The sequence below is a fragment of the Miniopterus natalensis genome, chromosome 11 (assembly GCF_054644295.1).
Source record: "Miniopterus natalensis isolate mMinNat1 chromosome 11, mMinNat1.hap1, whole genome shotgun sequence".
In the NCBI taxonomy this organism is placed as follows: domain Eukaryota; kingdom Metazoa; phylum Chordata; class Mammalia; order Chiroptera; family Miniopteridae; genus Miniopterus; species Miniopterus natalensis.
In genome coordinates this window covers 52,643,635-52,670,991 of record NC_142091.1, presented here as the reverse complement: position 1 = coordinate 52,670,991, position 27,357 = coordinate 52,643,635, and the positions used below count along the sequence as shown (strand labels likewise).

The window sequence follows — 27,357 nt, the reverse complement described above, 5'->3', positions numbered from 1 at the left end:
TCTCAGAACCTAAAACCCAACAGGTAGCAGCACCCAAAGGGAAGGGGCTTGGATCTCAGTTGCTGAGTTCTCAAGTTTCCCGAAACTGGCTGTACCCTGTAGTAGCTCATATGACCTCGGAAAAGTGACTTCTCTCATCCTCAGTTTCCACATCTGTAAAATGGGGGTGATAACATGTTACAGGCCTCCTAGGATTTCTATAAGAATTCAATGAGATAATACTTGAAGGCACCTGCTATGTGAAAAGCACTTGACACACACTGGTTGCCATTATCGCTATGAATTACTGCCTCTCTCTCTCCCCTTTCATTCTACACACATTACTAAGCATATATAGCATGTCTGGCAGGAGTTAGAGATGCAGGAATAAAATCACCCAATCCTCTGCTCAAGGGTATCTCGGTCTAGGGGACTGTTCTACAAACAGACATGGTCTTCAAGGTGACCTTGCCACCCTCCCATTGAGAAGAGGATCTGTGCTCCCTCCTCCTGAATCTGGAGGGCTGGGACTGCTTCGATGGACCCAGTGTGGTGAGAGCGACTCTGTGATATCCGAGGGTGGATGATAAAGGTGATGCAGCTGCACTTTGCTCACTATAAAGACACTCGCCTTGGGGGGCTCTGAGCTCCCAGGTAGGAAATCTTCCCATCCTAGGGCCTCCCTGTTTCGAGGAGGCCACATAGAGAGGTCATGGGTGTCCTGTCTTTAATTCGTCCCAGGCCAGGTGTCCGTTATGTGAGTCAACAAGCTTTGGAATGACGTGGACACCCAGCTGTCAAGCCAGCTCCAGCCCCGGGGCCTCCCAGCCGAGGCTCTAGATGAGGGAGGGCGGAGACAAGCCACCTCCACTGTACCTGCTCCAATTCCCAACGTAGAGACCCCATAAGCATAATAAAATGGTGGCTTCAAGCAGCTAGGTTTTGGAGCCTTTGTTAATCAGCAACAGAAACTAAAACAGACTTTACCATGTGGAGCCAGGTGATAATGTCATCAGATTTGCACTCTAGGAAGACTTTTCTCTCCAAAAGGTAGGATGGACACTGAGATCAGAGGCAAGGACAGCAATGAAGGGTGACTGCAGTCATCTGGGGGAGAAATATGGGCAGAGAGGCTACAGAACAGGGCAGGAGATACTGAAGAGACAGAATCCACCCAACTTCGCGCCGGCATTCCAGGGACAAGGGGATGAAGAGTGAGATTCTTTCTAGGTTCTGGCTGTGGGAGAGAAATGGATGTGGAAACACGGGAGGAGAAACAGGTTCGGGGGGAAGAGGCATGTGATTTCTAACATGTTCACACCGATTCAGTGAGAACCCTGGAACACAGTGGCTGCTCCCACACGGTGGTCTGTCCGCCTGCCTGGGTCCTGGCTCCCTAACTCGCCAGCACGGCGACCCTGGGCAGGTCACTGCCCTCTAAGCCACGGTCCCATCAGGAGAATGGGCAGAAGACCGCACGGATTAGTGAGGGGAAATGAGATAAAGCACACGAAGCGCTGCAGACAGCGTCTGGCCTTCAGAAATGCCCATAAACAGTGGCTGCTAACATGCATGTTATCACGATGATGGTGATTATTAACTATTATGCAAACGTGGGCAGAGGCTAGACAGGTTCTTTGCACTGCGAGGGCCTGGCTGCAGGACATGAAATGAAAACTGTTCCCAAGGAACTACACACTCATCTCTGGTGAATGGTTTATTCAACCGTAAAGTCTGCGTCAACCTCTACAATAGCCACGCCAGCCTGCACGGGCGTGAGGGAAGCCAGTCTGTTAGCGGCCCTCAATTTTGCTTTCCCTCCCTCTCTCCCAACTCAATGGCTGAGTGGTTTTAATTAACAACTCCCACAGAGTAAAGCAGAAGTCACTCCATTAATAAAGCTCTAATTCGCCATGCACGGCTCTCGGGTCTCCAGGTGGCACTGAGCTTGTAATTGTGTGTTTTGTCTGGGTTCGCAGCGGGTAGGGGGCTAGGAGAGTAGAGTTTCCTCAGAGAAATCCAGGGACCCCACCTACAGAGGCCGGGGGCCGCAGGTGCCTGAAACGCCCGCTTCCCCGAGCTTAGCGACGGGGAGCCGTCCTGCGGTGAGGCGCCTCCGTAAATCACCGTGTGAAATGGGCCCGGAGCAGAGCCTTCCTGCCTCCGGCCACCTCACTGGGTTTCACTGCCAGTATCCACGGATCCAGGTTTGCCCCCATTTACTTTTTGCACAGGCACCGGGGGAATGTTGACACAAGTGTTTCTAATGCTGCAGTAAAGACCTGGGACGTTTAATTGAAATGAAACACATAATAATGCTTTCGAGGCAAAGAAAAGTATCTGCCTTGGCTGCTGCCCCAAAGGCGCCCGTGGTCCTTGCACAGGCATTCCCCCAAAACTTTCAAGTTCCCGTGCACCACGGCCCTCCGGGCCTTACCCTTCGGAACACCACCTTTTAGCTGTCTTTATGGCTCCCTAAAACGGCACAGGGGATAGCCAGGGCTTCCGAGGTCCAGAGGCTTCCTTTTTGGCCTTGCCTTCCATCTATTCAGAGCATGGGGTCCAGATACAGTGAGAAGCTGCACTACAGAGCTCGTGGAGCAAGGGCTTTGAATTCAGCCCCGCTGAGCACGTGCTTCTAGCAGTAACTATCCGTGTGACCTGTTCAAGCAACTGAACCTCTGTGGTCTTGGTCTCCTCAACTATAAAAAGAGAATGAAAAAGAGTCTCTCAAAGCGCTGGTATGAATAATAAGTGAGACCTTACACACGAAGACCTCAACGTGGTGCCTAGCATATAACAGAGACTCAAAAGCAAGCAGTTCAGCTGCCAGGAATTACAGAGCCACGGCCGCGGGCCAGGCAAAAGGCCTGTGTTCGCAGGAACTGGTTGACTTTTCTTTGGCCCTCCTTCGGAGCCAACACCACATTTATTCCATCCCGTGTTTCTGACAACTTCACCCTTTCAACTTCACTGCTCAAGCATGTGAGATCTCTCCTTTCAAAACAGATGACCGGGCGATTACAGGCACAAAGCTCTGGGGCCTGGGGCCTGGACGCGACGATGCAGCAGAGAGAACCACAGGCTCCCGTCTCCCACTCATCCCAAGACCAAGAGGTGAATGTGGGCTTGATTTATGGTTGGAAGACTCCAGAGACAGACTTGGAATCTTATTTCACCTGGTGTCTCAAAAACCCTCAGCCCTCCAGAGCTGCCCATGCTGGGGTGTCTGTCTCATTCCGTGGTTATTTCGGGATTAAGAGGAAAGGCCGAAGCCTCCATTTCTCAGGAAGATCTCTTATCAGGACCCTGGGGGTTCTTGAAGGGATGCCGTGATTCTTCCAGGGCTGTGTGGATTCTTGATTTGTGGTCACAGCCCAGGCAGGATGCGTCAGCCTTGAGCCCTCGCAGATGTTTCTCTGCCCTGATGTGCTGCTCTGTCTCTGGGCCGCAGGTAAGCTGCCTCCTGCCCCAGATGACTCGTTCCCACTGAGCACACTGTAAGGCCTGCATGTAGACTGGGACGGTTAATTCCATGTCAGTGCAGCTAGGCCATGATACCAGGCATCTGGGCAAACACTAGTCTGGCTGTCACCGGGAAGGTACTTTTTCGAGGAGGTTAACATTTAATTCAGTCGACTTTAAAACAGATTATCCTGAGTCATGTAGGTGGGCAACATCCAATCAGTTAAAGATAGGAAGGAATATCAGGGAAGAGGGAATTCTGCCTCCAGACTGCCTTTGGACTCGAGTTGCAACCTTTCCTCTAGAGAACCCTGACTAGTACACAGACCAACTCTGACCCAGCTAGCAGATATTTGGTCATGGTACTCAGGAATAAGAAACAGCATGAGGTCATCTCAGGGAATATTCTAAATATGATAAAAGATTAGGAAGGCTAATGGATGCAATAACTCTGAGAAGCGAAAGGAAACTACCATTCTACATGTATCAAACACTATCTCCTTTCTTTCTTACCACATACCTGAGAAGTAGGTTACCATTTAACACATGGGGAAATAGGCTCAGAGAAGGGAATTATTTCCCCAAGGTCACACAGCTGGCAAGCAGACCAGGTCTCTGACTCCATGTCTAGGTCTTCCACGAAAGTGTCTCCGGAGCAGCATCACAAGAGGATCACGAGTTCTCCACAAAACTGAAGTCTCTTATCTTGATCTGAGTACAGGCGATGTAGCCTATTTTCTGAGCCTTTCAACATGGGCTTACTGTCTCGGGGCCAAACCCTCCCACCCTCATCCAAGTGTTTCTTCTCATATTCACCTCAGCTCGAACTTGGTGTCCTCCAACCCCGCCATCATAAATCTGCTGAGCCACTCTGTAGCTGCTGACCCTTGAAAAATAACTGGGAAGGGTGTTTTTTCCCCCAGTGATCTATATTTTTAAGATAAAATATTTATATCTATGGACTGGGTTTTCTAGAGGGAGCTAAACAAAAATTTAACAAAACTATGCAAAAGCTTAACAGGACAAATGACACATAAGGGTCTACCCGTGACACTTCAGTTCTCTCCATTCAAGGGTCATTTGCAAAGCACTGAGCAGAGGAAGAGGAGCCTGCAGAGCAAGGGGGGTGGTCCTGAAGGATGGGACAGACTAACAATCTGCTGTCCAGCAAAGCGACAAACACCAAAGTCACACTGAAATTCCAGCGTGCAGAGAGAAAGAAACAACAGACTACTAGGCCACCTTTTTCATCTCTTTCATGGGCTTAAAACTAGTAACAATTACCCTCTTGGGTGTTCATTTTCCGTATTAGTAAAATGGAAACGATACCATATAGAGCCAGGGTCTGGGGGTTAGGTAAGATGCTCAGCACAGGGAAGGAGTGTAGTACACCCATCACCCACTGAGAGCTACAGAGCTGGAATGCGTTTCTCCTGTATGTGTAAGTACCTTTTGATAAACATGTGAGCTTATGGGTCTCAAGTTTATCCTGAGAACCTATAAGGACCAAAAGTGAGGCCCCCCCAAATAAGGAGAGCCAGATGGTGCAGCCTGAGAACAAATCTGTTGGCCCTACCCCAGAGCACAGCCTGGGACCCAGGAGATACTTGTCAAATATTTGTTGACTTGAAAAACTAAAATACAGAGTCTCTCTATAGGGTTGATGAATGAACCCAAAGTGGAATTTCCCTGTCAAACGCCCGGGGCCCGTCTGAGGCATGCCCAAGTGCCGCCCAGCGTTGTGTTGACGGTGCTTACCAGTGAAGAGCCCTGTGGAGGGCGGGAAGTCCAGCCGACAAGGCAGCAGGCGGTGCAGATGGTGGGAAGGGAAGGAAGGGGTGCCTTGCTCAGCCTGACTCCCCACAGCGGGGTTCACGAGCCCAGCACAGCGACTGTGGGCTGGCGTGTACAGGGGTACATACCTGCTGTAGGATCTCAGGGACGGTCTCATCTCAAACCCCACTCCCTGTAAGGAGGCGGTGCCCTGGGGCTTGGCCATGAGCAAGAGGGGGAGAGAATGAAATACACCGAGTGCTCTCAGCCTGCACCAGGCACTGAACAAGGTACTACGGGCACAACACGTCCCATTTAATCCTAGCGGCAGCATCACTATCATGAGGATGAGCGGAAGGGTCCACAACGTCCCGGGCTTGGTACCAGCACTTCCCTTGTGTTAGCTCACGAAGAGCGACTCCAGGCATATTATTCTCATTTGCAGACGAGGAAACCGGCTTCCCAGAAGATAAAGTGAGGATGTAAAAGGCCCCCGTGGGCTTGCTCCATTCGCAGACCCCCCTTGGAGCCCCCACACTACGCCTCTCAATGCTAACATTGATTACCACCCACGCTGTGTTAGAATTAAGTGCTGACACGCAGGGGAGTCTCCCCCACGGGGCCCCAAGCTTCTCCAGGGCAAGTCTAGGAAGGCTGCGGGATTGAGGTTTTCCCAAAGCCTCCGGACTTACATTCCATAGGCTGCTGTGCACTCTGCTTAAACATCCAGCCCGTCCTGGTCTGGAGCCGACGTGGTCCCTGAGGCCTGAGACAGTCAGAGGGCGTGGGTGGGTGTCAACAGGCAAGAGGGAGCCACGGAAACAGATGGAGGGTGCTGAGCACAAAGGTCAAGCATTTCCCAGGCAGGCTCCTCACACACTGGAGCCCGGGGGGTGTCCTCATCTCCCTGGCACCTTCCTGCTCCTTGTCACACTGGCCCCCGTCAGGCTGAGTTGAATGTGAAGTCTCTCTCACCCTCAGTGCTCTGTTCCCAGGGCCTTGGCCTCACACAGAGCCATGTTACCACTCTCGGGACCCCAACAGCTTCTGACCCGAGCCCACCCCGCTCCCGTCTTGAATCTCCAATTCATCCCAGGCACCATTCTCATGAAAACATGCCCCACATCCATGTTCTCATGCTCTTGCTCTTGACCGTGGTCAGCCTGGCCACTTGTGCATCTTTCAAGATGCCGCCGCTGCTGGTAGACCTATGGCAGTGACATCTGCTGAGGGCTCTGTCCAGGCACAGTCTCACAGAAGCCCCACAACAGCCCTGTGAGAGGGGCACGGGAAATGCAATAGCTTGTTGCAGCACGCACAGCTAAGAGTGGGGCTGCCAACCCCAGAATCCAGGTCAGGCTCCATAGCCACACGCTTCCCTCGGCCCCTGCCTCACAGTGGGCTCTTTATTTCCCATTAGCTCTCCCTACAGAATTCACTGCTCCCCCCACTGGTCCCTGCAGCTCACCACTCCTATAGTGATCTGCATACTTCCTGCTCCATGAGCTTCTGTCCATGGTATTAGGATCTCGGGGACTGGGTCTTGTTCATTCCCCTTGGCCTCAGCGCATTTGGCACGGTCTCTGGTACACAACAAACTCAATAAACACTTTTAAATGGAATTTTACTGCCTTTTGCCTGGAACCTCCCCAGAAGGCAGACCAAAGGCATGGTTGCCAGCTTCCAGGGGAGCACGAGCTTTGGGAAGCTTTGGGACCAGGAGGATGTCGCCAAGGACGGGAGGGCAGGTGGTGAGCGGCCCCTTCAGGGACCACTCAAGAAGGGCTGAGGTATGACACTCTTCTCTAAAGCACTCAAGTTCGTTCCCTTCCCCTTTTTCTTCCCCACAGGATTCAAATCTCAAAGCAAGCTCGGAAATTGAAGCCAGGGCCTAAGCCCGGTTTCCTGAGAAGATGAGACACCCCTTTCCTCTCTTCCCCATCAGTCAGGAGGCTACCAGTTCTGAGTGGCGGTCAGAGTGGGCCCACACCCCATTTCTCCATTGGGCTGCTGGCCAGTAAATCTCTCTTTAATCCTGGCCTCTGCCTGCTAAACCCACAGTCATCTCCAGCGGCGAGGGTAGGTTTGGGAGTGCTGGACAACCTCTCTGCTTTTGGTATGTTCTTAGCTCAACTGTTCTTTCTCCTCTGATGAAAGTGCCTGCCCAGCTGCCGATAAGGGCTGATAGATTTCCCACAGTCTGTAAATCAAGTGGCCCACAGCGGAGGCAAGAAGCGTACAATTGATGTCAGGGATGACTGACACTGGTAGCCAGGGCCATCACTCAGCCACACCCCGTGTCAGATGACATCACAACCATGCAGGGAAGGCTGTCGCTGGTTGTGCAACACCTGAGGAAATTAATCCTGCCCCCTGCACGACTCCCTGTGCTTGCTTACTCTACCCACAGAGCTGCCTGTGAAAAGAGAGCTCATTGTATTTGCCTGGGATATTTAACACCAAGGAAAATATCAGACAGGAAGTGGTGTTTATGGTTTCTGTGAATTCATACATCGGTAAGAACTATCAGTGGGAAACCACCGAGGGGAGAAGAGAGGAATAGAAAGACCCCTTGACTAGGACCTGGCCCAGCCCCATCTCCAATCTACTGGGCTACTCTGGGCCTGAGGCTTCTTACTGTAGCCATGGTGTGTGTGTGTGTGAAAGGGAGAGAGAGTTTTCAGAGGATGGCAGTGCATTAGAGCCAAGTGACTTGCCCAAGGCCCTAAAGATCTGCCCACAGCGCTGAGTCTTTACCCTCCCACGACAGCTAAGCCTTGCTAACCCCACTGAGACCTACCCAGTGGCTGGCTGACTGACAGCCTGGAGTTTCCAAGCCTTCTAAGAGCTGCACAAGCCAAGATCATTTCCAATGGATCAACCCAGAGAAACAAGAGCTCCTCCATGTCAAATCCCAGCGCTGCCTGCCACGCCCTGTGGGAACCTGCCATGACCCGGCGCCTTTCAGGACGGCCTTGCCTAAAATCATTTGTCTTGGCTCCAGGGTGCATTTTTGACTGTAAGGAGTCTCTGGCTTCCTCTCCTTCCTATCCATTTGCCAGGAACAACAGCCAGTCAAGGTCACTTCAGGTCTGGCCTGGGAAGACCATGAGAAACAGTCACCAGATAGGAAGCCTTTCTTGCTATCAGTGCCCCATTTTTGACTCGCAGGCTGCCTGCTGTGTTCTATGTTGACTTGGTGACAAACACCTCTCACATCTGTCCCACTGTGGTCAATGGAAGAAGAAAGAAAAGAACAGAGGGCCATCTATCTCCATGGGTTCCCCCCATGGCACATGGTCCAGTACCCTGAGCTGTCTCTTTTTTTCTGTACTGTCAAGGTCCAGCTCATTGGGACAGAGGTGGTCAAAGGCCTAGAATAATTGGACAGTATAAGACAGGGCCAAGGAGAAGAAGATTACACATGGCTGGGCCCTCAAGCTCAAGGGGCTTCAATCTTAGGCACATATTCATTCAGAAGCAGGCAATTGGTCTTGGTCTGCTGAAGGTCAGTTGTTGCACTCATTCAACAAATATTTATTGACTACTTGCTATGGAACAGGAGGCACTGTGCCAGCCAATGAAGACATGCGAGCATCTTAGACAGATTTGAACTTAACCTCTAAGAGCTTATAACAGGTGTGGGCTCCCTTCCTCATAATCAATGCACTGAAACTCTAAAAATTTTGTATGGGTGCCCTGTTTGATCTTAACACACACAGAGATTTATAATTCTGATGTAGTGTTACTGGTGTTATTATGGGTATGTCAAGTACCATGGGAGCCCAGAGGACAGAATCACCGCCACTACTTGGACAGAATCAGGGAAGGCTTCCATAGGGAGGTGAGGCGGGAGGCAGTAAGAAAGGCAACCTAAGCACAGAGTGTTGCACATGTAAATGATGGCTGGAAGCATGAAACACCCTGCTATGGATTAAATATTTGTGCCCCCAATCATATGTTGAAGCCCTAACTCCAAAATGATGCTAGTCGGAGGTGGGACCTCTGGGGAGGTTACTGGGTTTAATGACGTCATGATGGTATCAGTGCCCTCATAAGAAGAGGAAGACATACTAGAGCCTCTTCTCTCTGCCACATGAGAACAGAGTAGGCCAGGAAGGAATCTCTCTGCAGAACCCGACCATGCTGGCACTGTGATCCTGGACTTCCAGCCTCCAGAACTGTGAGAAATAAATGTCGGTTGGTTAACCCCCAGCTCATGGCATTTCACTAGTGCAGCCCAAGCTGACTAAAGACACGCCCTGACATATTTATGAGATACAAATAGTTCATCAAGGATGGGTTCCTCAACTTCTAAGGAACTGAGTCTCCCAGCAGACACCGGTCACACACTATACTTGTTGATGGAGGAATCCCTGCCGTGTAACAGGGAAGATTTCAGCCACTACAATGTCAACATCGAAGCCCAAGTTGTTCAGAACCCTGCTTTCTCTCCCTCACTAGACTACTAGTCAGGCTACATTTGAAAGACAAATGAACTGTTACAATGTCCACTCCCTGGGTCCTCAGCCTTAAACCAATATAATGACTTAAAAGTTAAAAGCAATCAAAACCACAGCATCACATCCGATACTGGCCACTAGGTGGAGCTATGTATCTCACCAAAAACACACCAGAGGTCAAGCTGATTTTCCCCAAGTGTTCTGTAAATAGAACCGCTGAGTTTCACAGCTAGTGGTGGCAAGTTATATACGCCCAAGGTCCTGTGAGGGTAGGACTGCAGAATAGACCATTCACAAAATATTTATTAAATGCCTATTTGTACTAGTCTCTGAGTTTAGAAAAATAATGGGCACTGTCTGCCTTCTAAGAGCTTCAAGTTTGGAGTAGGACACACACACGCACATAGGCACAAGTGCTTGCATCTGCACGCACATACACAGTGCACATTTCTTGAGCATCCCAGACTGCCAGGTGCTTCTCAAGTCTTATCTCTAATTCTCAAAGGTTAAGAACATGCTCCAGTTCATTTGGTAGAATCAGGACTAAATATCCAATTTGTTTGCCTCTAAGACCATACTCTTCCCTCAACCCTACCCAGCCCCTCTCAGTTTCCCATGCAAAGTGAAAGGCTCACACACAAGGCTGGGTGCAAACCAAAGCCACCAGAAACGCATGCGACAGAGCTAACTCTGACTGGGGAAGTCCAGGAGGGCATCACAGAGGTGTTTATTTTAGGATCAGTCAGATGGGCTTGATGGGAAAGGAATTCCAGGAAGAAAGGGGCTTGTCCTGAAGGCACAGAGCTTTGCAAATGCAGGAAACAGCCTCCTGTAATGAATGGCAGGTAGCCTGGAGCAGTGGGGAGTGTGGGGTGTGTGGGGAGGGATGTGGCCAGGGCTAAGGCAGAAAGGGCGGCTGAGGGAAGGATCATAAAGAGCCTCCCACAGTTCAGTTAAGAAGTTGAGATCTGTTCCCACAGGCAACAGGAAGCCATCAAAGGTTCTTGGAAAATTTTCTGATGTTAAATGTAAAGGGTCATTTTTTCCCCCAGGAAGGAATGTATATTCACACTTTAGAAGATTATACAACTCGGTGCCTCCTTTGAAAAGAAAAACAATCATCTTTCCAAACATATGGATGCTAAGTCTGTCCCCTTAATTTTATTCTGCACCACGTGGCACTCTGAATGTTTAGAAGATGAGTGGATGGACTCACAACACAGATCAAAACTTAGTAAGAGACATCGTCATCTGTTATTTTAAACTCTTTCCCACTAACCAAAGCCAAAGCCCAATTTACCAACCTAAAGTATTTAGACACACCTGGCACACACTAAGAGTTAATTTACACACACACACACACACACACACACACACACACACGAAGACAAACGACATTCAACATTAGGTTCTTAGTAATGTAATCTCAGCCCCAGCTTAAGTAGAACTGAATGATATACACACGGACACAAGTGCATACTATCCAGGGCAGACAATGAACTATAAGTATAAAAAAATAGCTGCTACAACAAGGGCAGGTACAGTGTCATTTCAAAAACAAAGGTCATAGGTTCAGAAACTAGAATTTCCTTCTGTACCAGGCTTTCTAAATAAACTTGATGTAAACTTTTACAAGAACTTTTTTCCAAGAGCCTCCTTACGGGTATATATCTTACTCATACATCAAGTCTGTCCCTACCAAGCCAAACAAACATCTGGATGAAAACTTGAATCATTTCATTGTTTCCAAGTGTCTGGCTGTTTGAGGTTGATAAGATACCTAGACTGTGTCTGAGACTTTGTGGCTTTATCAGATATTTGCCATTAATCAGATACACCTCAAAGAGAACTCTATCTGTAGAAGGTTAAGGACCATATTAATTACAGTGCTTCAAGGCGCAGAGAAGTGGAATGACGTGCCCAGTGTCGCAGAGCTCACAACTGGCAGAGCAGAGTTTAAGCTCCATGCGTCTGACATTCAGTCTGTTTTCTGTCCACTACACCAAAGGCCTCAGCAATATGACTTATTTAGCAGATTCTGAAGCAGAGACTAAATGGCCAGTCCTTCAATATCCACAACCCTGTCATGTTTATAAAAGGAAAAAAGAAATGAGTACAAAGGACATTCAATGACTTGTTCTGGACTCAGCATGTCGAAGCAAACTGATAATGTAGCCCCAAAGCAAACACTCGCATGCATTTCCACAGGGTGAAGTCACGCTCAGCTCGCATTCTAGAATGTTACCGCTAGAAGGAGCATTAGGTGCCATCTGGGCCATCTCTCCTCATTTTGGAGGTAAATTTCCACATGAAGAGGAGTGGGAAAAGAAAAACCAGACCAGAGTTCTCTAGTTTCAATAATTGGGTGGTTTGCTTACATGTCTGCACTTTTATCTACACTTGCTCTGAGAGCTATCTCACTGGCTAAAAAATGTAAACTTCCCAGAGCAGGAGCTGAAATGTAAACACTTGTGCTGTTCAGCAGGAGTAAAGGCTCTGGTTTAAAGATCACAGACTTGCTCACTGGGACATCACCAAGGCTTAGGTTTGAGTATTTCAATGTCTCCATCTTGTGGGAACTGTCAGTACTACATCAAAATCAACACTGACCATCTATTGAGGATTAAAAGACAGATCCAACAATAAAATAAACTCTATGACAGGATACAAAAGTCTCAAAATAACCTGAAAATTTCTTGGTAGCATATTACAGTGAGATTTGATAATGATTCCCTTGAGGCCATGCTGGATTCCAGAAGGAGCAGGGCTCTGGGGCTGCTAGCCCTGGGCTCTGCATCCTAACTACTGCAGGACCTTCGGCAAGTTATTTAAACTGATGAGCCTCAGTTTACTCATCCATAAAATGGGGACTGTGACATCACCTACCTTGGAGGATTGCTGTGAGTACAGAAGAAGGTAATACACATAAAGCACCCAGCACGGGGCGTGGTTCATAGTGGGAGAACTAGCTATTATTCAATGATGAAAATATCGACTTACCCATGGGTTCTTGATCACTGTTTATGGAAACGAGTGGCATGAGTGTTATGCCTGATTTTTATTATCTATAATTCTGGCTGCTAGAATGCTAGAGGAGGGAACGATCTTGGAAAAGTTATGCACGAGTGAAGTGAACAGATGAAGTCTCAGGCAAGTGGAGTAAATAGATGAACCTTTGGTTTACACAATGATCTGGGAGTAGAGCTAAAAACAACAGGAAGGCCTATGACTATACATGGTCACAGTGAGGCTAAAACAGTAGCTCATCACAGGGAGGCTGCGTTTGTTCCTTCGCCCAGGGGTCCGTGTATTCATTAGTTCAGCAATATCTATAAGCTCCGATATGTACAATGCACTGGGGACTCGGCAATGAACAAGCCAGACAATGTCCTTGCTTCCTGGAGCTTATTACTGCAAGCAGGAGGGGATAGGGAGATCATAAAATACAAACAAATAATCAGGATAGTGACAAGGTTCCAAATGAGCATAAGACAGGGTACAGGGCAAGGCCACATAAACTACTTTGAGTTGAATGGTCAAGTTGGGCTCCTACAAAGAGATGTCCGCTGAGCAGCAAGAAGGAACCAGCCATGCAACAATCTGAAGAATAGAATCTGGGCAAAGAAACAGAAGGTGCAAAGGCCCTGAGGTAGGAAAGAGCTTGATGAGACTGAGGAATAGAAGGAACAGCTACAGCAGGGAAGCAAGGGATGGGGAGGGTGGAGAACCACAGGATCTAAGAGTCAGGTGAGAGCCAGATCCCGCAGGGCCAGGTAGGCCGTGCTAAGGAGTCTGGATTCCATCCTAAGTGCCAGATTTGGTTTAAAGAACTGACACAAGATGGTTTGTTGTCACACGTCACTCTGTACTCAGGCTGCAGGTAGAGCCTCGCTAGAACTGCCCAGTGGGGAACTGCAGAGCCTGGACCGTGGTCCGGGTCTGTGACTCTGCCCAGAAGGTTCCCCCTGCACCACACAGCCTTGGACACGGACAGGAGAAAGCGAAACAGGCAGTGTGACCGGCTCCAGAGAACTTAAATAAAACACTGCCAAACTAAACAAACAAACCAAACCCAGGTGCCAAGGCTTCTCCTGCTCTGTGAAAGAGAAACCCCAAGAGCTCACCCGCTTGTGATGTCATCCGTCCGGATGTTCTTGCTCAGGACGTCGCCGTCGCTCATGTAGCCGGGGGCGTCCATGCTGATGCCTTCCAGGTCCACCTCGTCCCCCGCCTTGTCCGAGACGTCCACGTGGCAGACGCTGCTGCCCCTGGAGGCCAGCTGCCTCCTCAGAGGGGCAGAGTACACGTAGCGGCCCGACTCGGTGTTGATGAACCGGCTGGCGTTGGCCCGAGGCGGGTACCCGTTGCCCATCGAGGGGGCATCTCCTGCTTGGAGCCGAGGGCTGGACTGGCCGAGCCTCCAGGACAGAGGCGTGGGCCTGCCCGTCAGGCTGAGGATGCTGCGCCCGCTGATCTCCGTGGTGACGTTGGTGTCAAATGTGGTTTCTAATGTGCTAAGGACATAAAAGCCACCCCAGGTCAGACCCCAATGTGCCTAGAATGCTTTGCCATTTACATGTTCTTTAAGTTTTTAAAAATTATGAACTATTACCCATGTACATGATAGGATCAAACAACAGGCACCCACGTACCCCCCGCTGAACAGAGGAAGGTGTGCACCCACCCACATTCTAGAAAGTCCATCAAAGACTTTTCCCACCAAAACATGGTACAGGGCGCTCACGACCATGACTTTGATTAAATTATCTTAACTACTCTAATCTTTCTAACCCAGGAAGGGAAACAGAAAACGCCGATCTGATAACAATGGGCATCGAGGACCCCATCTGCCTCACAGATGCCCCTTTCCAAGGACAGACGCACCTGCCCCCTGCGCAGTTCCTAATATCCTACCCCCTTTCCTCAGCTGCTCCCTGACCAAGCAGGTGGGGACAGCCTTGACTTTCTAACTCTCTAAGGTCCATTTCCTCCACACTTTTGCTTCTCCCATATTTTGTCCAAAATGACAACTCAACTTTGGGGCAAAAGGCTAGAAAAGGGTGGTGAATACCTAGGCTTGATATCAAATCACATGGTAATAAATCTAATTACATGGGTGCACATCTGCCCGGAGGTGGAGCTGGTCCCTGGGACCGGGAAGACTCCTTTGCAGTCCCCCGTGTTTCAAGACAAGCAGTGCTCCTCCGCAGAGCTGCGTGGGTCTCTAACTGAGCAGAGAGGGCAAGAGTCTTTCCTGCAGGAGAAACCGCTGAAGCTGTCCCTCCTGTCATTGTTATCACCCTAGTCCAAGCCAAGAAATCCACCATACTGTTGTAAACCCCAGCTGGTCGGTTTTAGTGATTGTGGTAGAGACGGGCATTTCATACCTAATCACAGCATCGCAGGGTCCAATACCTGGCTCCACGCCATCAAACAGCTAAAGGCTTAAGGGGCCCAAGACCAAAGCCAAGTTCACTCTCCTCTGGGAGAGCCAAATTGTTTGGTGCCTCGCTGTTTTTGTTTCCCTCCAATCCTGCAAGTGGCCTTACCTTCCTCACACTGGGGTCCCCCCCTTAAGGTTTGGGCCCCAGTCTTATTTAAGATGGAACCCACGGTGCTTAACCTCGATTGGCCCAAACTGCCGACAGTGGTGAAGCCCTGTGGTCTCCCTGCTTAATTCATTTATCAGAGATTGAAATCGGAGAAGCAAAAAGGGACTCTGGGAGATCAGTGGGGGTACCTAGGACTCAGCCTTGATCACCAAAGCCAAACACAGACCGTAAATCTCGATTCTGCCAAAATCACGAAGGATGTCCTAGGGTTGTATCTTTTTCAATTTCTTGTTCAGCCATGAAAACAACCTGATAAATGTTTCCAAGGTAATGCTAGAATTCACCCAACTAAATCACTGTTTATAAACACGATCATCAGGTTTTAGAAATATTTCCTTACATGTTTTACACACGCGCATGACTAACAACATTGCAGAGTGTCACCTATCAGAAGACTGGGTAGGAATCCAAGTTATTCACTTTATCGCGCAGGTCAAACACAGTTCACCTGCTCATTTCAACAGCGTGCTGCAGTTTTGGAAAATGCACCAAAAGTGAAATTTAAATGGAGCTGGTCCAAAATACCCTTGGTGGGATAGATTTAGCAACCTCCTGCTTTGGGGAGGAATCTGTCTATACGAATTCTTGCTGACACCTCTCTTCTGTGCGCTGTATGGCATTTTTTGTCAATTCGAGCACATTTAGCCATCGAGGTTATTTATTCCATTATTAACCAAATCACGCTGCTAGTGGCATGAACAGACACAGGAGAAGCCCTGTGACAATCAAGTTACGAGCTGGTTCAGTAAAGTAATTCACGCTCCAGATACCTGTGTGTAACCTGAGTTCCCCGTAAACTGGACATGGTCTCCTCCAGGTTCTGCCGCAGGTCAGCAATGTTCTTCACTGTCCGCAGGCGCCGAGCCTCAGGATCTTCCCCTGGAAAGATGAGCGTTAAGGCTATTTTAATTCTCAGACAGATGGTGAACTTCAGGGAGCAGGAGTTGTGTCCATGCTCAGGGCCTGGCTCACCATGGGTGCTTAAGAGGGACTTGACAAAGAATGAATGAATGAATGAATGCCCAAAGGAGAGTGTTAAATCCAAGGAGAGAGGCCTTTCTTCTCCCTCTAGGTCCCGCCTAAAATAAGTGATGTCTAGCTTGTGGGAGAAACAAAGGACCTAGTCTGAGATGTTAACTACACTGTCATACTAATTCCAACAAAGACATGCACACGTTAGGTCCGATCCCAGGAATCACTTTCTGCCTGTGGAAAAGTAGGTGAGGCATTTTGTTTTATCCTTCATTGGTGACACACACTGGTGTCTACTGGCCCTACATTACAAAAGGAACTTGGAATGGCTAAAAGATCTGCACTTATCGATCACAAACATGTCTAGAGAGAGGTTTGCCTTTTCTTTATGTCATCTCAAATTCTGGCTCCTCTACTCACTGGCTATGTGATCATGGGAAGGTGTCCACCCTCTCCATCCTTCAGATGCCACCACCCTAAAGCGAGGACAGTAATGGTACTGACCTTGAAGGACAGCTATGTGGACTAAATGGCACAGGGGCTGGAGATCCCTGGTCACAGTGCCCACCACCAGGCTCAATGCATGCCAGCTGGTGCTGCAGAGCAGGGAGCCATCAGGAAGACTCAGGGCACTCGGGGAGACAACGGACTCCCATTCTCTGGGCAAGGTTTCCCACAAAGCACACGGCCCAGGAGAGGTCAGGCTGGCACCAATGTCCCAGGAGATGCAGGCCACACACAAGCCAGGAAGCCATGTGCTCTCTCAGAGTAAGGAGCCTTGTTTCGGTTCTCTGGCTTTCCTGTTTTGTTTGGGCTTACAAGGGGAAGAGGAGCGGGGGAATCACCACCCCGACAATGAAAGGAATCAAACATCTTCCCCCAGGGTAACTTCAGGCAGTGCCGAGAAGACGGAAGAGCCACCAGCAAGGATCTTTAAAAGCCTATGACTATTTCAAGTGTGAAGCAACATTTTTGAAATTATTATTTTAAAAATATGTTTTTATTGATTTCAGAGAGAAGAAGGGAGAGGGAGAGAGATAGAAACATCAATGATGAGAAAGTCATTGATGAGCTGCCTTCTGCACGCTCCCTGCTGGGGATCGAGCCTGCAACCCGGGCATGTGCCCTGACCGGGAATCGAACCCTGACCTACTGGTTCATAGGTCGATGCTCAACCACTGAGTCACGCCAGCTGGGCTGAAGCAACACTTTTAAAGAAATCTCCATACAGAATATAGTCCACACAGGCAGCAGGAAGTGGAATCTATATCAGATGCTAAGTAGAACTTCTAGCAGTTGTCAGTAGGGCAACAGGCAGCTAAGAAAGGTCATTAGAATTAACCTTCTTTCTGAGGCTGATGATAAATTCCTTTGATTGTTCTCAGTACGGTGGTGCCTGGAGGCAGGGGAATGGAATAAATGACAGCTATGTAATTTTATGGAAGAAATTTGCTATAGCAAACTCTCTACCCTTAGAAATGCAAGTGTTTTCAATTTTCTCCCTCCCTTTTAACCAAGAGAAATTTGAAAGGCATTATTTTTTTCTCTTATCTGAAAAGTGGTCAAACTTGTACTTCCCACCCAATTCTTTAAAATACATTCATGTAGGTATGTGTTTTTGAATGAGAGCAGTGATGGGATGGCCCTGGAGGAATGTAATGGCATCTATCTCCAGGGCCATAATTAAACATCTGCTGCTGCCAACTTGGCCACATTTCATCTACGTAAGGCTGCCAACAAAGGTAAGGATCCTTTGGACAGCTCTAGGCCTGCAGTGAATATTTATTATAAAGCTAATTACCTTCATTAATTAGCTTGATCACACACAAAAAGTATAATTATTATTTTATTGATCCATGCCCCTATTAGGGCCACAGTTGCCTGTGTTAACTCTTCTTTAGAAATTCAAAGATCTTTGAGATGGGATGGCACCTCGCCTTTACGTTTGGTAGCCCTCACACATATCTACTGATGCCCAAGAAATATTTTTGTCCAAAAGACATTTGGTCAGTGCAGGGCTGAAGAAGGAGCACGGGCTTTGTATTCTGACAGATAAAGGTTTAAATTGTGGCCCAGCTGCAGATTAGCCAGTTGACCTTGGACAAGTCACTTATTCTCTCCAAAGGACATCTGTGAAATGGGGACAAAATCCTTCCTTTCAAAGGGTAGGAGAAAGATCGGATGAGATGACACACGATATGCCTGGCACAGAATGAGGGCTCATTGAATTCAATGGTCTTGGTTCCCTCTTGGGTGGGAGTCCTGCTGGGAAATGTTTACTCCCCGCACAGCCCCATACACACCAGATTCCAGGAGCAACATAGAAATGCAAACCAGTAATCTATCTGCCTTGCTTAGGCGATCACACTCTGAACTGTCAATTCCACCTCCTTGGAAGATGCCCTGAGTGTAAAGGTTTCCTACCAACTCTCAGCCTGAACAAAATAAAAATATAAGCAGGCTCCAGTGGAAATAGCAGGATCCTTTCAGTTCATACCCAGAGATCGTAAACTATTAATGAAACTAGTTAAGCTATTCAATGTCTACCTGTGGTTCTCACACTGGCCAAGGGCAGGCCTCCCTCAAGCCATTGGCTGTGAGGAAAAGACCACCACATATTCTGCCCCAATAGGGCTGGGTTTAGAGGATGTCAGGGTGCTATAAAAAGAACATGGGGAGAACCTTGGATTTTTACTTGGAAGAGGAAGGCTTAAGGGACAAGCTGCTACATGCCAAAGACTGAAATTGTCTGTGGGCTTTAGGAAGCTGGATTCTATCCAGGGATTAGAAATGTAAGAATAAAGAACTCTGTTACCTATTAAAGCCACAAAATATGGAAAGGCTGCCTTATGAAGGAATAATCTTCCTGTCACAAGAAGTACCCAAATAGAGACTGAAAGACAATTCATCAGTGAATGATAGAAGGGATTTGAAGGCTGGGTAATAAACAGAGGAGTTCCTTCGAACTCCACACTCTAAGATGCAGGTCTTACCTGTAATGCTATGTAAATGGCAAAGCACCGTGGGAAAATCCACCTATTTGCATAAGCACAGGGCAAACTAAGCAAATGATCAAATTACCTTATAAATGTCCATTTCTAAATATACACACCATTCATTTTCATTTCAAGGGATCAGTTATGGATAAGTTACATTCAGCCCCAAGCCTCTATGAAGCGTCTCCATAAAACCACCCACCACACAGTCACAGGTGTGAGTTCTGCTTGAATGTAAAGGCAAGTCAACCGATTAAGAAATTTTAATTAGTCACTAACACTATCTGACTTAACAGGGAAGATTGCTTGATCAGGCATCATTGGCTGCACAGGTCTGTTCCCCAAGGCAGCTGACAGCATCTCAGGCCTTCTGAGCTCTTAGTTGGTTTTAGTCCTGATGCAGAGGAGACATGGGCAGAAAATGAAAAATGAGTGGAAGATCACAGGCTGCAATCTGTCGCTCTGAAATTGAAGTGTTATGTGGAATGTTCTCTGGCGGCTGCTTTTGCTTTTCAAATGTGAATTTAGCTGAGCCTCCGTGCCTGACATGAATCCACACTGCTCCGCGGGACACACATCTGATCCACCCGGGCTCTGAGGCACTGGCCTCGCTCTTTTGATGTGTGCACATAAGAACACGATCTGGAATGTGTGTAGAGACCTGAGCAGGCATCTGAACTCCACACCCTTCTCTTGGCTCTTTTCCTGTGCTGTATCCATGCCCTCCTATGCAAGGGAGCTACAAACCCTGGAGAGGAAGCAAAATCCATCCCAAATGTGGGGCCCTGAACCACTGTAAGATGGATCACTCACAAAGGGCTTGAAAACTCTCCACTCCATCACTGTGCCCAGTCAGTGAAACCAAAAGGAAATCGTTAAATCACTCAGATCCTCTGAAATTAATGCTCAGAGCTAATGGCGAGAGGAGTAAGATTCGATCATATGGGCAGCAGACCAATGCCGCAGCTGTAGTGCGGCTATTTAAATGATGTGGTCATGGATAGTGAATCTAATAAATAAATTTTAAACTCAGATTCAGTTTCCAGCCCAACTCTGGAAGTGGTAAGATAGGAGAGGAATAACTCAGCTACTGCTCACTGTGTGGTTTACCACTCGCTTCCCTGATCAGAAGTTGCTGGAGCACGGAGATGGGGAGTGGGGAAGAGAGACAACTGGGAAGAGATGGTGGCAACTGGGACTGCACTGCGGGGGGTCCTTACTCAGACGCTAACTTTCCCTCTTTAAACGAAGAAAGGGACGGTGTAGCACTAACAGGTAAGTATTTGTGGAATTAACTATATGATAACCGCGGAGTCTACGTTTTCCTATAATGCCCCTTAAATCATCACGGGAGGTTATAAGTCAAATTTATTTATTTATTTTGGTTTTGGTAAAAGCAGCCTGCTGTAATATTTCCAATTAATAGAGATACTGAGAAGAATGTTCAATTGGTGCCCCCATAGAGGAAAGAAAAAAAAAAGTCAGTATTTTGAGTTCCAACTCTTGCTGGAAAGCGACTTTATCTGAAGAGTAAACAAGGTGATTCAAAGTTGAGTGTCAGCGCAGCCCAGTGCCCCTTCATGAATGGAATGGAATGTGTCTTAAAAGGTGATTTCGCAAACAGGTAAGAGACTTATTTACAGTTCTGGGGAGGAAGGGATAGGTTGTGTGAGAGACAGAACAGGAAAAAGAGAAGAAAAGTGATAAGAAAAATACTAAGTTTGTTTAGCTCATCAATCAGTGCCACAGCAAACCAACTTCAGATCTTGCTGGGTTTGTGCCCTTCCAGCAGGTGGTTCCACAGGAGGCTGCATCGCCAACAGACCCAGGATTCTGGGGCTCCATACTCACCAGTGAGCTCTTCCAGCGCAGGCTGTCCGCTCTTGGAGTAGTGGCCGGGCTCCATGCTCACCCCCGCGGAGCTGGACTCGGCAGTAACATTCCCTTCGGTGTCTGTCTGGGACCTTCACATACAAACCAAAGCAGAGACACTTGTCACGAGCGGTAACTCCCACTTCTGGCCCACTGTGGTCTTCCCACAGCACCTCCCATCCCTCCTTCAGCAAGAAGCTTTAGAATGGAGCAGGCCAGCAGACTGACACTAAATAATTCATTAGCACATAGGGAGCAATGTCCTGGAAACAGAGCCACCAAACTGTAAAAGATGAAATATTCATCACCCAAATGGAGGGTCTGAGCTCCTGCACTGGGGAATGCTCCTCTGCATCCCCATCAGGGCGTCAGGTCTAGCCAGGAAAATGCCGGAGAGTACGGGGGGGTTAAACCATTCAGCCAAAGCCAAACAGCAACTTCTAAGTAACCAGCAACACCAGCAATCAAGCATAAGATGACTCCACTGACAGCCCCCACCCCTCGACCCTCCCAATCCTCCTGGCATGGCTCCTTTGAAAAGGTGACTGTAACACCAGTCAGGACTTCTTGCCAAGCAGGTGTGTTTGCCCTCCAGGTCTCTGATTCAGAGCTCAGATCTGCTGACATGAAAGGTCTCACTGATCATTATTTCAACACTTGACTGAAATGTGTACTTCCCCAAACCTTCCCCATGCGCTTATTTGTCAAAGCAAATAGGGGCAACTGCTTCATGCAATGTGTTCTTGCCACAACTACCTCTGTTCATCTAGGCATGGCATGCAAATGGATAACTGCACTCAGACGCATAACCCTGGGTGTAACATTATTAATTCATCAGCATCCTGAGCTAATTCAACCCGATTTCACTGCCTATGAAGAAAGCGTTTGCCAAGAATGAGAGCTGTCTTAAATGTGGGGGATGTGCTGGTACACCTCAAGTTGTCCATCTATTCTCCCTCCCTTTGGCCTCGAGCCATCAGTCCCCATTTCTGGTCATCTCTCTCTTTAAAGGATTTTCATATTCTCAGTGGTCCTCTCCATTCACTGGCCAGTGTCCAAGCTCTCATCGTCTCTGCCAAGGCCCTACGAGTGCTTTGTAAGCAGGTACGCTGCCTCCACCCTAGGGGCTGTAAATGACAGCCAGGTGTAGAAACCAGCCCACGGATTTTATTCTTATTGGTATGCATATTTTGAAGCTTTTGAATTAGTTTCAACATTTAAAAATTGGGAGACTTCACAAGAAATAGCTGGATTTCTGCCTTCCCCAGTAAAAATAAGAAAGTCTAGATTGAATGAGCTCCACCTGCTGGTGCCAAGTGGTGGCGGCTCCCTCTAGAGGCATGGAGTTCCCTCTGCCACAGACCCCTCATCCTGAGACTCCCACTTATACTACCTTTTGGGGCCCAATCAGGTTATCTATGACCTCTGTTCTAGACTGTTCCTAGGTCTGGTCCACTTACCACACCATCCTCCACTGATCTTTTGATACTGATGTGACCACATCACCCCCTGATTAAAGGTCTCCACTGGTTTCCCATTTCCCACAGAATAAGCTCTAAACGTATTGTGGGAGGAGACGCCCTACATCATGGAAGTCTCCCTTCACTCCCGGCCCAGTCCCTGCCACTCCTGCCCTGTACACACAGCCCTGCCCTCTGCCCCACCCACATGTAGTTCCCCTCCATTGACCCGGATCATGCCATGCCCTTAGCGGTGTTCTCTGTAGTTACTGTGACCTCTGCCTAAAGGCCCCACTCATCTTTCTGCCTTAGTTTGCTCCTAATCCACCTTTAAGATGCAGTTCCCATGCCGCCTTCACCTGGAAGCTTCCCTGACTCGGTGAGCTGATCACACCACCTCTGTGGGTCTCTACAGCCCTCTCCTGATTCTCCGGATGCCTGCTTGTTACACTGTGATGTAATTCATGAATCTTCCCTCAACTACACCGAGAGCTCTGCAGGCAAAGACCCGCTCTTTCGACATGCACGCATAAGAACATGATCTGCTTAAGTTCACACACTGAGCAGGCACTCGAGGCAGGATAAATGCGCTGAATGGATAAATGAGAACATTTGAAGCCTAGAAAGATGCTGGGCAGTGGAAGGAGCATCAGACTTGGAGCCTGGAGGTCTGGAGTCAATAACTTGATAGCCATGCACAGCTGAGTCCCTTCACCTCTGAACCCCAGGGCCCCTATCTGTACAGTGGGAACAACAGAGACCTCTCCTGGCTGCTACAAAAACCACATGTGGAATGACACAAAGAGTGATAGAGGCATCCACTGTTACTTCTAAATTGATCAATATAACTCATTCTGAGTGATTTCTAAAATGATTTATCTTCCTTTTATCCCTTGGTAAAATCACTAGCATGGAGAGGATCTGGGAGAGCACTGTAGGTTATGTACAGTGAGCCATAAACTTGAGAGCACGTTTTAGGGCACAAAGGAAGTCTATGCCATTTTAAAAACGTCTTTGATCTAGTCCAGTCTCTTCACTTTAGAGATGGAGACAATCAGGCTCAGAGTTACGCAGCGATCTACAGAGCCAAGACACTGCGGTGGCCAACAACATTATCTCTGGACTTGGCCTTGGGGTTAAACACTAGCTCTTCTGGCTACTAGCTTTGTGACTGAGAGCCAGTTACCTAATTCCTCTAAGCCTCAGCTTTGCTCAGCTATACAATGGGGATTTCAAAAAAGGTAGGCAGCTCACAGAAATGGGGAATGACGAAATGAGCGGAGGCACGAAAAGCTCTTAGCTGGGTCTCTGCACACTCAGCAGCGGTGCCTGCAGCCAGGTCCCAGGACCACACAGGGAGCTGCATAAAGGACAGAGGCCAGGAGTCCTGGCTCCCATCTCAGTGCTCTTCTTCCTAGCCTCTTCCCTGCCTCACCTAAAGAGCAAAGGCACCTTGAGGGGCCAGGAGGACATCAGACATGGGGCTTGATAGATACACACGGCATTTTCTCCTTCCTCCGACTTGTCAGAAATTGCTCTTTACCATTAAGGGTTTTTCCTCTCATAAAAAAGCTTGAAATTTTTGCCCTGGCTGGTGTTTCTCGGTGGTTGGAGTGTCCATCTGTGCACATACCTGGGTTGCAGGTTCAATTCCCAACCCTGGTCCGGGCACATGTGGGAGGCAACCAATTGATGTCTCTCACATCAATGTTTGTCTCTCTCTGGCCCCCAACCACTTCCTCCCCTCCCCTCCTCTCCCCTCCCCTCCCCCCCCCCCCCCCAAAAATCAATGAAAAAAATATCCTTGGGTAAGGATTAACAAAAACAAAACAAAATTTAAAAAGCTTGAAAATTTTCAAAAAGGTTAGGTATTTATAAACTTTTAAATGATTCCAGACCAAAAAAGGGGGGGGGGGGGAGTGGGATTGATGGTGATCAAAGACTGTCATATATTTTAATTTTGAAAATTGTTCAGAGAACAGTTGCCTTATAGGCTGTGCGTGCAGACGCGCGCTGAGCAGTTATCTAAGCCTTGGCACCCTCTAGGGACTGTGAGCTGAGCTGATGACGTGACTTAATAAAAAGATGACTGGTTCCCAGTGAGAAAGTTCGGGCGTGACCCTCGAGGCCTGACGTTCCCGCACTGGCTGGCTTCGCTCTGAAAACACTCCAGTCAGCCTTGCCATCAGCTGTTGGCAGGAGAGGTAACAACCTCCTAGAACACAACTCCGGCAGGGAGGGAGTGTGATGGGCACGAGGCTAAGCATAGGAACGGCTGTGTAACTAGTGTGTGCATATGCGCAGTGGCATTTTATATACAAATGTACCTGTGCTCACACTTACATGTGACTGTTGATGTTTGTCCACACCTATGGGCGCATGGGTGTGTGTGTACAGCTGTGTATGTGTATGTACTTTGGGTGGAAGCTGTAAACTGAAAGCCTAGAATATGACATTCAGTGGTTTAATCCTTGTCCCCTTTTGCTATGGAGAGGTATCAGTTTTATCATTCAACTGTGCAGTGTGGTCAAGGACACTACACGCCTGCAGCACAGGGCCAAGCTGACTCCTGTGAGCAAAGCTCTGGGGCTTCCTTAAGATCAGTGCTAGGGGAGCTGGGGGAGCTGCCACCTGCTGGAGGGGACTCATCCACACGCATCTAGTAGCACCCTAGCCAGTGTCTGCATCCTGCAGAGGTATGCGGTGGGGGCTGAGCAGCCAGAGGCTCTCAGGAGGCCAGAACCACACAGAGCAAGCAGCACCTGGCTCCACATGTGTTCCTGTGGATGGATGTGCTGCTCTCAGAGACAGAGCGACTGAGGGACAGATAACAGACAGAAGGACAGTTAGATGTAAACACCCAGGCTTGTCTCAATACAACCTGGGCTCTTTTGTTCTTCTAGAACTGGTTCCTCCTACCACTCCCCTCCTCCCTCTTCCTGCTCTCCCCTCTAACATCCCAGCACACAGCAGGGATGGGAAACATACTTAATGCGCGCGCTGTGGTGAGGAGCTGTGAGGATCTGGAAGTTCAAGACCACACCTCTATGAGAAGACGTCTGCTACTCAGCAGGGTGGCTTCTGTGTTTTCATTTTTAAAGTATGTTCAGGACGGGTTAGGACCGATGCTGGATACTGTCGAGTGACACCAGACCATCTTTCCCGCCTCCGCTGCTGCTGCTGAAATGCCCTCAAGTCCCCCCAGGCCTGATGAACTCCTACTCATCCCGGGTCAGCTCAGATTCGACCTCCTCTCTTTGGCTTTTTCCCACCCTCCCCAAGCCCCGCTGTATTAACTGCTCCCTCAAGCACACTGTGCATACCTCTGCTAGGAGTTTATCACTGGGATTTTAGCTGTTGGCCTAAACGTTCCCCCAGGGCAGTCCTGGTTCCTGCCCTCATCACCTAGAAGCCACCAGAAGGGCTCCTTTGTCCCACAGCCCAGGAAGGGCAGGTGGTGGCTGCTCCTACCTGTATAGGAAAGGCGCGACCGTCGCAGTGTTGGGGTGGCTGTATTGCTGCTGGGGCTGAGGTAGCTGAACACTGACGGTGTTGCTTCCTGTGGTCTGGGTGGTCCCGACGGACCCGCTGACAGTCTGGCTGCTGATGCTGTGGTTCAGGGTGGTCCCTCCTGGGCCTTTTCCTTCCGAGGACGCCAGGCTGGAGGAGGAACTGGAGTGTCTGCCGTCCAGCTGGGGCTTCTGCTGGGGGAGCCCTGAGCTCGGCTTCCCACCCCGGCTCCGCTCCCCCTCCTTGGAGGGGGCAGGGGCACTTGGGGACTTCCCGGGCATGCTCTTCATCCCTGGTTTTGGAATTCCACTGAGGGAGGGGGCAGGGGTCTCCTTCTTGGCACTGCTGAGCTTGCCCCCTTTGGGGATGAAGCTGGCAATCTTGGAGGACTTTTTTGGCATCTCGGTCACCGCTGCCCCACTGGGGTCTTCTCTGGGCCCCTCTCTGAGGTCCGGTCTCTCTGTCACAGAGGCTCTCTTGGCAAGGTCCTTGCTTTTCTCCCTTTCCTTGTCGCTGCCTTTCGGGGAACTCTTCTTGGTGGTCAGCGCCCGGCTGAACGTTCTCTGGGCGATGCCCTTGAGTGCGATCTTGGGGCTGCTGGACGCTGGGCCCGCCGCGGAGAACGTGCGACCGGTGGCCTCCATCTCTTCGCTCTCTTCGACGCTGGACAGGATCTCCAGCCGCTCACAGCTTGTGTCCCGCGACCCCGGGCCCTCACCCGCCTTGGAACCCCCTTTGCTGTTGAAAAGTTTTAGTTTCTCCAGCATGGACTTCTGATTGTTGGGCGCTGGCTTCAAGGCTTCGGGGCTGGGCCTGGGGTTCTCGGGCACGGGCTGCTTGACCGAGAGCATGGACGACGTCGCGCTGTGCTTCACGCTGATGGACTTGCTGCGCCAGGGCTTAGTGGCAGCACCGGGCTGGGGGATGGCCGAGGAGACACCGCAGTTAGCAAGGGTGGAGCTGCCGCCGCTCTCCAAGGAAGCAGATGCATTTTCGCTCATTCCGGGGTGCGAGGAGGCCGGGCTTGCCAATGGCTCTGCAGAGATGGGGACAAGAAGGAAGCCTGAATTACACCCGGGGACCTGCGCTGAAGGCGAGGGAGGGTGAGCCATGGTGACTTCCCATCACTCCCCCCCGAGCACCTTAGAGCTCCACTACCTGCTCCGTGCGTCACGTGCGCTTCATGTGAAATCCCACCTTGACCCCTCCTCTCTCCATCACGCACAGTTCACATTCTGGTGTATGCTGTGCAAAG

The 27,357-nt window shown here is 49.2% G+C and overlaps 1 protein-coding gene across 1 annotated transcript in view; it reads right to left on the bottom strand.

The window, feature by feature from the left end:
- Positions 1 to 27,357, bottom strand: part of NAV2 (neuron navigator 2) — a 341,354-nt gene that overhangs the window by 116,946 nt on the left and 197,051 nt on the right. The window contains exons 8-11 of the mRNA XM_087821777.1: positions 26,064 to 27,138; positions 21,112 to 21,224; positions 16,063 to 16,171; positions 13,805 to 14,194 (exon numbers count right to left, since the gene is read on the bottom strand). Coding sequence (XP_087677903.1) covers positions 13,805 to 14,194; positions 16,063 to 16,171; positions 21,112 to 21,224; positions 26,064 to 27,138 — 1,687 coding nt within the window. The remainder of the gene's footprint in view (positions 1 to 13,804; positions 14,195 to 16,062; positions 16,172 to 21,111; positions 21,225 to 26,063; positions 27,139 to 27,357) is intronic.